Source organism: Gossypium hirsutum, chromosome D05 (assembly GCF_007990345.1).
Source record: "Gossypium hirsutum isolate 1008001.06 chromosome D05, Gossypium_hirsutum_v2.1, whole genome shotgun sequence".
Taxonomy (NCBI): domain Eukaryota; kingdom Viridiplantae; phylum Streptophyta; class Magnoliopsida; order Malvales; family Malvaceae; genus Gossypium; species Gossypium hirsutum.
In genome coordinates, this window is record NC_053441.1 from 9,725,598 (window position 1) to 9,737,662 (window position 12,065).

General features: G+C 32.4%; 2 protein-coding genes across 3 annotated transcripts; one reads left to right on the forward strand and one right to left on the reverse strand.

The window, feature by feature from the left end:
• Positions 1-482: 482 nt before the first annotated feature.
• On the reverse strand, positions 483-3,487 carry LOC107906350 (protein MANNAN SYNTHESIS-RELATED 1). 2 transcript variants are annotated; one of them, XM_041093593.1, is made up of 7 exons: positions 3,366-3,487; positions 3,003-3,182; positions 2,382-2,532; positions 2,178-2,248; positions 1,926-2,011; positions 1,254-1,833; positions 483-1,139 (listed from the first exon to the last, which is right to left on the reverse strand). In XM_041093593.1, the coding sequence occupies exons 2-7, from the start codon at positions 3,102-3,104 to the stop codon at positions 861-863; spliced, it is 1,269 nt and encodes a 422-aa protein (XP_040949527.1). In that variant the 5' UTR covers positions 3,105-3,182; positions 3,366-3,487; the 3' UTR covers positions 483-860. The 2 variants fall into 2 exon arrangements, with proteins under 2 accessions (XP_040949527.1, XP_016688811.1); XM_016833322.2 differs by having other exon boundaries at positions 3,003-3,473.
• A 5,788-nt stretch (positions 3,488-9,275) lies between these two features.
• Positions 9,276-11,273, forward strand: LOC107902749 (exocyst complex component EXO70A1). Its single transcript, XM_016828872.2, has one exon. It carries the CDS (start codon positions 9,276-9,278, stop codon positions 11,271-11,273), a length of 1,998 nt encoding a protein of 665 aa, XP_016684361.2.
• The last annotated feature ends 792 nt before the right edge of the window (positions 11,274-12,065 follow it).

The following is a 12,065-nucleotide window of genomic DNA, read 5'->3' on the forward strand; positions in this document are numbered from 1 at the left end:
GTTATTTGAATTGGATCGGATTGATTTACCGAAAATCGATTGGGGTACCGATTTGGAGAAGGGTGTTGAACTAATTGACCTGAGAATTGGTGCTTATCGGTACAATTACCAGTCTAGTGCTAAAAACTTTGATTCTAATACATTCATTTATGTATTATTACAACATGGTTCATAGATTAGGTTAGGTTATGATAGTAAAATAGCCTCATATATATTTTAAATAATTCATTATACAATCTCTTATTTTTCAACCCTAATTTTTAGGGTTTTATTTGGTTCTATCACTTACTCCGTTTCAATCGATTCGAAAGGTTGTAGGTCGAAGATCTGACACTTGGTAAAACTCATGTTTGGCTGCTTCAACGTTCAAACAAGGTTGTTGGACCAACTATGACTCAAAAACAGTGTGATTTGTTAATAAACCATTTCTTAAAAATGACCAGAGTCCAATCTCTTACAATCTAAAATACCAAAAAAGGAAATCTAACAAGGTGAATTTTTTTTTCATTAACTAAAGACAGGAAGGTTATAAAATATGCACCCTTATTACACTGAATAAATTATAGTAGAAATGTGTTTCAAAAAAAAAAATTATAGTAGAAATGAAGTTTTGCATCACATCAAGCAACATATTGAGACCCGAACTCTGTAACATTTCTGACCCCCCCCCCCATTGAGAAACGCATTAAAGAAAAACCAAAAATCATCTTAACATATAACTTTTATCAGGGCCAGTTAACACCCAAGTATGAACACCAAAGTTGGTCTTTCCCTCTGCTTACTCAAAAAGACTCCAACTGAGGTAAACGGGAAGACCCGACACCCTTTTACGAAGGCACACGTGCATCGAACCGACACGACTAGCAGAAACAGGAATAAGCCAAGTGGTTCCTCTTGGCAACGTAAGGAGAGAGGTAGTTGGTGATGGGGGCAGACGTAGCAGGTATATCAGCTGGAACAAGGATTTGAGGCTTCCCTGAAGCTATTCTTTTTCCAGCTACATTGGCATAGAACAAGCCGGATATGGCTGGTACAAATACATCACTCTGAGAACATATATGGAAGTCTATAACCTTTTCAAATTCCGAATCTTCTGATTCAAGGAACTTCCCCTTTTTCTCATCTGGCATTACGCTTTCCTACATTAATTGCAGTAGCACACACAGGTTCAAAATCAAGCATTGCACATAATGGTTCAAGAAGCATATTGAAAATACAGTAATTATTATCAGACAAAAGATGAATTTACTCACCTTTGTGTATGTCATAGGGAAGATATCTCTGAGGACACCAAGGCTGTTATCCCACCTTGATTGAGTCAGGTATATGGTGGTATCCGTATCAAACCCGACCTTCCTCAAGAATAAAGCTATCTCCTGTGCATTATAACAACTTTTTGCTCTGGCAGAACCACTTCCATGGCAATTCTTATTTTCAAGTATCTCAACCCTCAAGTCCACTGCTATAAACTTGCCATTTGATTTGCGACTCAAAGTCCTAAGCCGTTCGATCATTGAATCAACAACTTCGAGAACCTCTGATTGTAACTCGAAGGTTCCAAACATTCCCAAACATGCGACTGAATCAACACTACTTTTTTGTGCGGTTTTTCTCATATTTACACTAGGGAAGTAGGTCGCAAGCCTTATGTTGCCCTTTGATTTAAATACAGGTTCTACACTTTCCACAATGTGATCTTCAGTGACCCGGTTCGGAACTTTCACAGCAGCAAGATCCCTGATTGATATTTCATTTGGCAACTCTTTTGCTACTTTGACAATCCCATCCAGGCTTTTCATGAACTTGTCAACATCATAAATATCCTCAAAGTTTCTGAAAATTTTCAATTATGTAGTATGAGAAAAAAGTTGAAGGAAAAGGAAAGGGGAGAACATGAGATCTCGAAAATGAACACGAGCACGAACCTTACATCACCGGGTTTGCTCCCTCTAATGTCTGGAAGTACAAGAGTTGCTGTTAGATACCTTGCTACCACTACAGCATCAGCTATCTGATGAGAACATTGCACACCACAGAATGAATAATAAATCAGATGGAAAACAAGATAATGCTTTCAAAAGATTATTGTATCGATTCATTCAAGATCCCATTCCTGATTAAGGCATGTTTACATTTACCAATTTAACAAGATAAGGTTACCATGAGCAACAGTTTACCTGAGAGACATGATATTCTGGACCATTAGTCAATGAGAAAGTAACATACCCTCTCGACTGCTCTATCTCATCTGTCACCCAATTAACAACACCATCAGTTAAAAGAGAAGCATTAGGATAAATTTCAGCCTACTGTGGGAGATCTACATATACATATGACAAATTTATACAACACTTGGGAGAAATTAAATGAATTTAACGAACCCAAATCCGTCCTGCTCCAACACGGCTTTAGCTCTTGGATGTCTTCCATCCAAGGCCCTTTGCTCCTCTTAGAAAGCTTAACAAGGCCATCGTTCTCAATAGCATTGACACTCTCAAAATGAGCATCCTCACCATCTCCAGGAAGCTTGTCCTACATAATGAGGGCAGGGCAAAGACCATGTAAATAAAATATGAGGAACTGAAATGATATCAAACAAACCATGAAGAATTTAATCACTATAAACGAAAAAAACATAAACATCAATAGAATTTATAATAATACATCTACAATTTCCTTGTTCCAATGGGTCGTTTGTTCATTCCTTCACAATCTATTATCCAAGATACTCAACCAGAAAGCAAATCAGCTTTAATAATATTATCCAAGACAACATTTTGAAGATCACAGTTGTAATAAATTACAGATTTGATGCCAAGAGAAGCAAAGTGGAAACTGAAGGGAGGTGCAAATTCAAGCTCCTTACTCAGATTTACTTCCACAAAAGCAGAGATTCAAAAAAAAACAATGAGTTTAATACAAAAGAATTGAATCTTCTCAAAACAAAGATGAAAATGGTGATAAACTTTGAAATGAAATAACTGTAAAGAAAGAGGCATTACTTGAAGCGAATCAAAATGGTCTCTTTTAATCATTTGACCAAGCATCACAAACATGGTGAGAGTAAGTATACCAGCCACTACTTGCCTCAAATCAACTCCCATTTTTTCTCTCTCGAAATTCTATGACAAGATCAAAAAAGAAAGGCCCAAAGAGTGGGTGTCTTCCCAAGAATTTTAGACCTACAGAAGAGAAGGTATGCTTAACAAAAAGCTGAAACAGCAAGCTTAACAAGAGAGTAAGATAGATAGGGAAATGATAACACAATAAAGCTTGTGTTTTTATTGGTCAATCAATAAATAAAGCTTAGTTAAGTGCAGCGGTCTTAGACTAATTAATGTTAGTGTTATTTTGGGGTCTCTTACATTACATTAACACCACCGACACTTAACCATGAAAAAGATGTGCTGCCTGTTTTTCTTACAACAATATATTTTTGTCCCCCGCTGTTTTTGCCTTTGTATGTGGGTTTTAGATTAGCTTTCCCTTCTTTCTTTTTTTTCCTTAAATATGTGGCTTTCAACTTTGAAGTTTGAACTTCAATGAAGGACCTAATCTATCTTCCACACATTTTTCATGTCTATCACTTTCTTTCTTTTTTCTTTTCTTATAGAAAATTTAATTATCTACCATAACATGTTTGAGCCACTTAATGAATAAAAAATACACTCATTCACATTAACCAAATATAATTTTAACAGACAAATAAACTTTTAATGTATCAATTTAAATTATATAACTCGTTTACAATAGTATTGCTAGCAACAACTTTTTAACTAGTAAAAACGGTAGATAAATTTAGATTTTATTCTTAATAATTTCGTCGATTGAATCTTAACTCGATTAGCATGTGCATTGTTATCAATATAAGAGGATGTAGATTCGAGTGCCTTAAAGTGTATTATCCTCCTATTTTATGGGTTGGGAATAGGCTATGGGTAGTTTCAGGCATTATATCAAAAAAAGCAGATATGATCAGAACCTATAATGAAATTATTCAAAAAAAAAGCTCCATGATGTACAATGAAAATAATTATTTAACATGTTTATTAAGAATTGATACGAAAATTAAATAATACTTTAATTGAATGGTAAAATTAGGAGAATATATATTTAACAATTAAATTAAAACCGATGATAAACAATACTAATTCAGTCAAAATATTTATATATAGTATAGATATAGCAAATAAATAAAGTAAAACAAAAATAATCTCTTGTTTCTATTTTCTAAAGATTTTCACTTTAAATCACTTTTTTCCTTACTTTGTTCTTTTTCTAAATGTTCCATTTTTGTTTCCTCTTTATCACTTTCAATTGGAGAGATTACACTGTCAACAAGATGATACTGACCTACCAATACCAAACGACCTGTCCATACTCGACAAACTTCACAGTCGCTCCATCTTCACTTTTTTCTTTTCTTTTAAATTAAATTTAAAAATTTTAGTAGCGTTGTGTTATAAATAAAAACACAATAATTTGAAAAAAAAATGTTTTTTTTAAAGATACAACTCTAACCAAAAGAGTATTATGAAATAATATATCTGACATGAAAAAACACATCTAGTATTAATAGTTATAAAGAAAATGTTTTTTTTATCATGTTTTCTCTCCTATATATTTTTTTTCTTAACCATTTTAGCCATTTAGGTACTAAATAGAAAAATAAAATTCTAAAAACAATATTTTGTATGCTGGTTTTGTGTATACGCAAAATGAGAATGAATTAATAATAAGAAACCACTAACTCAATGAGCGTAGATTCGGTCTAAAAGAAAATAATTAAGTATGTATTAGTTGGAATATCTGACTTTAGGTCTTTTGTCTTTTGTCTGATTTTCTTCTTCTTTTTTTCTTATTTAAAGATAAGAAAGAATTTAGGATATAAAATCTTAGTGTAAAAGAAATATACTTTTTTTATAATCCAATGATTATCGCCTTAATTTTTGCCAAGGGCAGTAATCAACCCTGCTGCGTACTAGATATAGGTTTTTATCATATTTATTCTTTTTGATATAATATTTAAAATTATTCATAATATCTCCTCAACATTTAAATAGGAGAATAACACGTTTCAACATATTAACTCACGTCCTCCTACACAGACAATAATACCGATACCAATCGAAGACTCAATCGGTATTTATATTATATTTAAAACTACTATAGTTACATTAATTTAGTTTGATAATGATTATTTTTTATAAAAGTAAATCATATTATTATAAAAATACTTTTGTCTTTTTATATAATATCAGTAAAATTTCAAATATATATATTTTTTATATATTTAATAAATATTTTTTTGTATGTTATAATCTAGTACTGTTAAAAGAAATAATGTGCGTTATATTAAATCATTTTATATATTGTTAATGGGATAAAAAAACTCTACAAGAGAGTTTAGAATGCTATCATATATAATTTTTTTGTTAATTTTTAACTATTATTATTTTAGATCCTAACAATGAAAATTTTTAACTCCACGAGCAAAAGTTAAATGTTCTTTTATAAATATTAAATGAAATACAGGTTAATTAAAAGGGACAAATGTTATTCATTTAACTTTACTTGAGGAGTTCCCAATATATCATTTTTTATTTTATTTTATAACAACATCTTAAACCTTTCATGTGAATTTTTTTTATTCCACTAATAATCATGTAAATGTTAATATATTGATAATTTAAATAAAATTATATACATTATAAAATATTCATACATTTGTATTTTTTTCATATCGTCTACTGAAATAACTAAAAGATTAGGTTTGATAGTTTTTATAATTTTTTAAGTGTAAATAATAATTGAGTTATATGATATATTGAAATAAACCATGAAAGTGACTCACACCATAAATGGTGCAGAAAGCCATTAAAAATAGTAAAGTAGTTTCACATTATAGGTACTAAAAATGGCAATAATTCACAGTGTGGTATAAAAAGTCACTAAGGATGTTATTTGTGTTACGAGAATTTTGAGCAATACACATCTCCTTTTTGGTCTTGGTGTTGACAAAAATTCTACTCTATAAATGTGGGTGGTAGAGTCATAGATTGTGAATTAAGAGCATTATTGGAATAAAGAGATTACATGAGATGGGTAATCAAAATTTGTATAATTTGTAGGAGATGAATGAACCCACATCGTATGACAAAATCAACTTCTTTTTTTTAGTTTTACTTTGAAATGTAGGTGTCAACAAGGAGTGATATAACAGGTTTCTTCAAATAACCTAACTAATCTGTTTAAAATAACATAATTTTGCAGGCCAATTCCTACCACAATATTGTGAGGTAACCCATAGTTGACCTACTTTTAATATTTACTAATAATTTCGATATGATGGAAAGGACCTCACCTGCAGCAATAATTATATTCTATTGTTATGAGACAAAAACAAGCAGTTAATACAAAGATTTTCATTTAATTTGGTCATTGTTAACAAGGTTAGGTTTGGGAACACCAATTTGTTTTTTAATTCAAAGAGATTCCTGGAAGTACGAGAATTTAATTGCGTAGAAACAAAGATTAATTGATGGCAAGGCAAGTGGTAGTAATTGAAGCTCTTCCAAGAAAATGACTGCTAAACAGCTATTGTTAGTGAGTCATTAACCTTTGGCAAACCAAATGCAAGGGCTCTAAGCCAATTTATAAATCAAAACCATTGAAACATTTCTATTTTTCTTCGGCTCACCCCATTAATTGTTTCAAAAGACCATCAGAAATTAAAAAATATAAGAAGAAATTTGAAATGGGAGGATTTAAATAATCTCTTACAGTAAATGAACTTCGTATAAGGATTGAGTAAATAGAAAATTAAATGTGAAGGGAAGTTTGTTGTAAGTATGGATTTTCTTTGCCACACTAACAGATATGGGCTTCGTTTGGACTTCGGCTTGGTCTAATATCATGGAAGTGACCTATCGCTCCATTTACAAACTCAACTCAATATAGACCTATTCATAGGTCAAGTTATTCGTCTAAGTCCGAATGTCCGTTTGAAATTTGAGAAAGTTCGAGTATGCCCGAAAAATGGACTTAGGCAAAAAATTTAAGTCCATTTAAAATATGGGTCAAGGTCGGATTTGAACATATAAGGCTTGAGCCTAGCCTAACTCATTTTTAAGTTTATGATACTTTATATTATTTTATTTTTATATATTACGTAATTTATAACACATTAGAAAATAAACTTATATTAAATACTCTAATGTAAACATTAAAATAATATTAAGATGATTATATAAAAAATTTCAATAAATAAACAATATTAAATTAAAATAATATAAAAAAAAATTAAAATGATATGGGCGGACATAAAATGGGCTTGGATTAGTCTTTTGCAAATATGAGCGGGTTAAGGTAAAATTTTAGACCCATATTTTAAGCCGGACCGAATTTGAACAAATATAAAATATATTGATATCATGTTTAGACCTAATTCAAACCCGGCCCAACCCAACTCATGAGCACATTTAACTGAATAACCCATTCATATTTTTACATTCAACCTTTTTCCAATTTATTTTAGTTTTTCTTTTCTTTACTGAAGGGATAGGAGTTGTTAAACTTGAGACGGATGTTAATTAAAAATTAAAAAATACATCCATTTTCACTTTTAGTCGATAATTTATTTAATTTTTTTTATAAAACAGTTTATTGTAGTCATATAATCCTTAAACATTCAAGCAATCAGTAACTTCAAACTTCTTCGATCCAAGTTGTGTTCAAATTCATATGCGTCAAGCCACCTCAATTCACTAATATTTCCTTTTTTGGGTAAATATCAAACTTATACCTAATCTTTAGTTCAATAGATAATTTGATATTTGAACTTTGATTGGGTTTAATTATAGACACGTGATATTTAAATCGTGGTTTATATGTATACATAAAATTTTGATTTTGATTCAGTTGTGCATATTTAAAGAAATTCATATTGAATTAATATAACGGTTTGTATATGCAAGATATCAATATAAAATTATGTTAATTCAATAATGTTATTAATAATTTTTTAAAATCGAATCAACTAACTTTTTTAATGTAAAATCATACAAAATCAAAATTCGTATATGATATTACGCATTAAATTAGATATAATATATAGTTTTAATATTTACTCTTTTATTACTCTTCTTTTAAGTTGAATCGTTTATTCAATTGTTTTTAACAACTATTAGCATTTCCATTTCTTTATTTTTAATGTTTTAAACAAATTTTTTAAATCTCAAAATGATTTATGATTTTAAACTTTGAACTATCAAAATGGAACTTTTAAACCGCTTGTTCTTTGTGTTGAATTTTATAACAATTTTTAATCTTTTTTTTTATTTTTTAAGGATAAATTTTATTTTATTTTTTAAAGAAGTGCATAAAAATAATAATTAGTTACTATCTTATTCCCTTTTTTTGCAAAAAAAAACAAAAACAAAAACAAAAAAAGGGTTAAATTATTTTATTAGTCAATTTACTTTGAGAAAATTGTGGATTTCGTCTCTCTATTTTAATTTGGTCATTTTTAGTCCCTATACTTTTTAATTTTTAAAATTTCAATACTCACCAAACAATAATTGTTAAATTGATTAAGTTCAGTTCCATTATTTCCAAACTCTGATGCGAAAAATATATTATCATATGTTATTCCCACATGTTAATGACTGTTATTTGTGTTAAGATTGAAAATTTAAAATTCAAAAGGTATAGAAACTTAGAATGATTCAATTGAAGAACATAGATTAAATCTATAATTGTGCGTATAGTACAAAATTAATAATTAAATTTAACCAAATATATTTAACTTTTACTATTTGGGTAAATTAACCAATTTTAAAAGTACAAAGAGAATTTAACTAAAGAGAAATGAACCGATTCACCACTATTTAAAGTAGCCCCTGATTTTGTTTAGGCCTAGTTTTTCGAAACAGTCGGAACCGAGGACTGGGGACAGTTGTGAAAATATAGAAGCGGGTGGGTTGGGAGAGATGGTTGTGAAATTGAAATGAAAAGACAAAGAGTTCCTTACAGAAAACCCACATCCAATCTTTCAAACTTCCAAGCCAGGGTTCCTTTTTTATTTTTTCAAGAAATTTTAAGGTATGGTAGTTGGAAGTTTGTGATTCACAGATACTTGTTTTGTAAGTGAGGTTTGGTTTGAGTTTCGGTAGTTGGTTGAGAAAAAAAGGGTAAATGAGTGATACATAAGAAACCTTTGAACTTCCAACATAAAACCAGTTCTTTAATTAAGAGTCCTCAGATGTGATTGCACCATGGCTGAGGTGCAGAGCTTTGACAATCTTTTGGCTTGTCGGAATTTATTGAAAGCTAGCGTTGACAATTCAACGGCTCTTGCCTTGGCTCTCGACAAAACTGGACCACGAATAGCTGAGTTAGACCAAAAGTTGACATTTCTTGAGATGGCTATTAGGCCTGGCGGTTCCAAGAACTGCACGTTTGCCGCTGTTAGAGACCATATCAGTCTCGCTCTTGGCCCTTCTGCAGCTGTTTTAAAGATCTTGGATTCCATTCGTGAACTTGAAAAGTCGCTGTTATCAGATTCACTCCCACATTCTGATATTTTTTCTTACATTTCAACCATTAAGCAGTTTGAAGATGCTATAAAATTTCTTACAGCCAACTGCAACTTGGCGATCCAATGGTTAGAAGGAGTTATCCAATTCCTGGAAGGTAATTCTGTGGCCGATGATCGGTACATCTCGAAAGTTAAACGATCGGTAGCGATTTTAGAGGAATTACAAGCAACTGGGGAGCAAGCTGGTCGAAATGGCGAGCTTCTTTCTGGTGCATTTGCCAAGCTAGAAATTTCATTCAAGCAGATTTTGACAGAAAGTAATGCTCCACTTGGTTTTACGAATTCTTCATCACCATGGACAGCCGAGCAGGCCTACAATGCTGCATTGCCTCTTCCGGGGCCCATCCTTCGGAAGTTGCAGGCGATTGTGGAGAAACTAAATACCGGTAACAGGACAAACAGCTGCATATCGGTTTTCATTGAAGTTCGTAGTCTGAATGCTAAAAATAGCTTACGAGCTCTTGATTTGGATTACCTTGAGAATGCGGTCGAAGAATATGACGATGTCCAGGACATGGAGGGTTGCATACATGAGTGGAGCAAGCATATGGAGTTCATTGTGAAATGTGTACTTGAGAGTGAGCATATGCTCTGCAAGGAAGTCTTTGGAAGCCTAGCATCAGGTGCATGGACTGGCTGCTTCGCGAAGATTGCGGTCGAATCGGGAATTCTTTTGTTCCTCAGGTTCGGGATGAGCATTGCTGAGAGTAAGAAGAGTCCTACCAAACTGTTGCATTTGTTGAACATCTTCTCAGTTCTTGAAACTTTAAGAATGGATTTCAACAAGCTTTTTGGAGGGGAATCTTGCAATGAAATCAAAACCATGACAAGGGATCTCGTCACCAAAGTCGTTAATGGAGCCAGTGAGATTTTCTGGGAACTTCCTTTACAAGTGGAGCTCGAAAGACGAAGTTCTCCACCGAGTGATGGAGGTGTCCCGAGGCTCGTAAGCTTCGTGACCGATTACTGTAACCGGCTGCTTGACGACAATTACAGACCGATTTTGACCCAAGTTTTGAGAATCCATCAAGGTTGGAAATATGAAAAATACGAGGAGGGACTTGTTACCAACCAGATATACAGCATAGTGAGAGAAATCGCAGTCAATTTGGATGCATGGTCGAAAGCCTATGAGCGAAAGGCATTGTCCTACATATTCATGATGAACAATCATTGTCATTTCACTAGCCTAAAAGGCACAAAGTTAGGGAATCTAATGGGAGATTCTTGGTTAAATGCTCATGGGAATTACAAGGAATATTATTCAGCTCTCTACTTGAGAGAGACCTGGGGGAAAATCCTGGCCTCTCTAACCCTAGATAATCCGGATTCTTCACCGAAAATGAGGCTAATGGCATTCAATGAAGCCTTTGATGACTTGTACAAGAAGCAGTTAAATTGGGTGGTTATAGATGAAAGCTTGACAAACAAGATGCACAAGCTTGTGGTTCAGGCCTTGGTGCCTGCTTATACAAGTTACTTGCAGAAATATAGGGTTGTGGTGGAACACAGAAGTGATGTATTTTACACGGTGCAAAGCTTAGAAACCATGCTTAACACCCTGTTTAAGGCAAAGCAAGTGAAATACACAAGCAGCACGATTGGATCACACTTGACTGGTGAACAAAGAAATGCTGTAATCGACCAATTACGCTTGACACTTACTGCTATGTAACTTTATGTACTTGTGAATGTATAGATCAAATGGCCATTAAAGTGTTTACCTTTTATACCACAGTAAAAACAAAAAGAAAAAAAGGAGAAAAAACTTAAGCCCTTTTATGATATCCCTTGCCTTTTTCCTGTATTAGGGTTTCTGGAATGAACATTTTAGAGTAGCAAATGCAGGTTTGACTCAATGGTATAAAAGATTACGTATTTATCTTGAGCGGGAATGGTGTTTATTAATAGCTTAAATCTCATGTGATTTATTGATAGAATGTTGAACTCTTATTTTTAGTGATCAGAAATAAAATCCTGAGAACTAGGAATTGTAGTTTGTCAATCACTAGTATTTTTTTTTTTGTTAAATGGTTAAAAGCAAGAAATGCAAGTTGCTGGGAGGATGGGTTTTTGAAGCTTTTGCTTTGGGCATAAAAGGAGAGGTTTGATTTATTGCTTGAAATGATTATGTATTGATTGCTGTTAGATGAGCGGAGAGAATGGAATGGGATCAACAAACCAAATAACGACATGACAATAAACAATATATAGGTGATTTCCTCAAGTGGCACCCGCAATACCGAGAAAAAGTGATAAAAAAAAGTAAAATTGGGAGGTGAGAAATGAGATGTAGTGGCCAGCCTTAGTTTGGGTTCAATCATCTTCTTCCATTCCAACTTGTGAAACCCAACATCCACCACACTAACTACTAATGCCATAATTTGACATTTAAAATGCCTCTCCCAAAATCTTTTCCTTGACAACATTGCCAAAACTGTACCTTATTTCTCTTCCTATCATATTT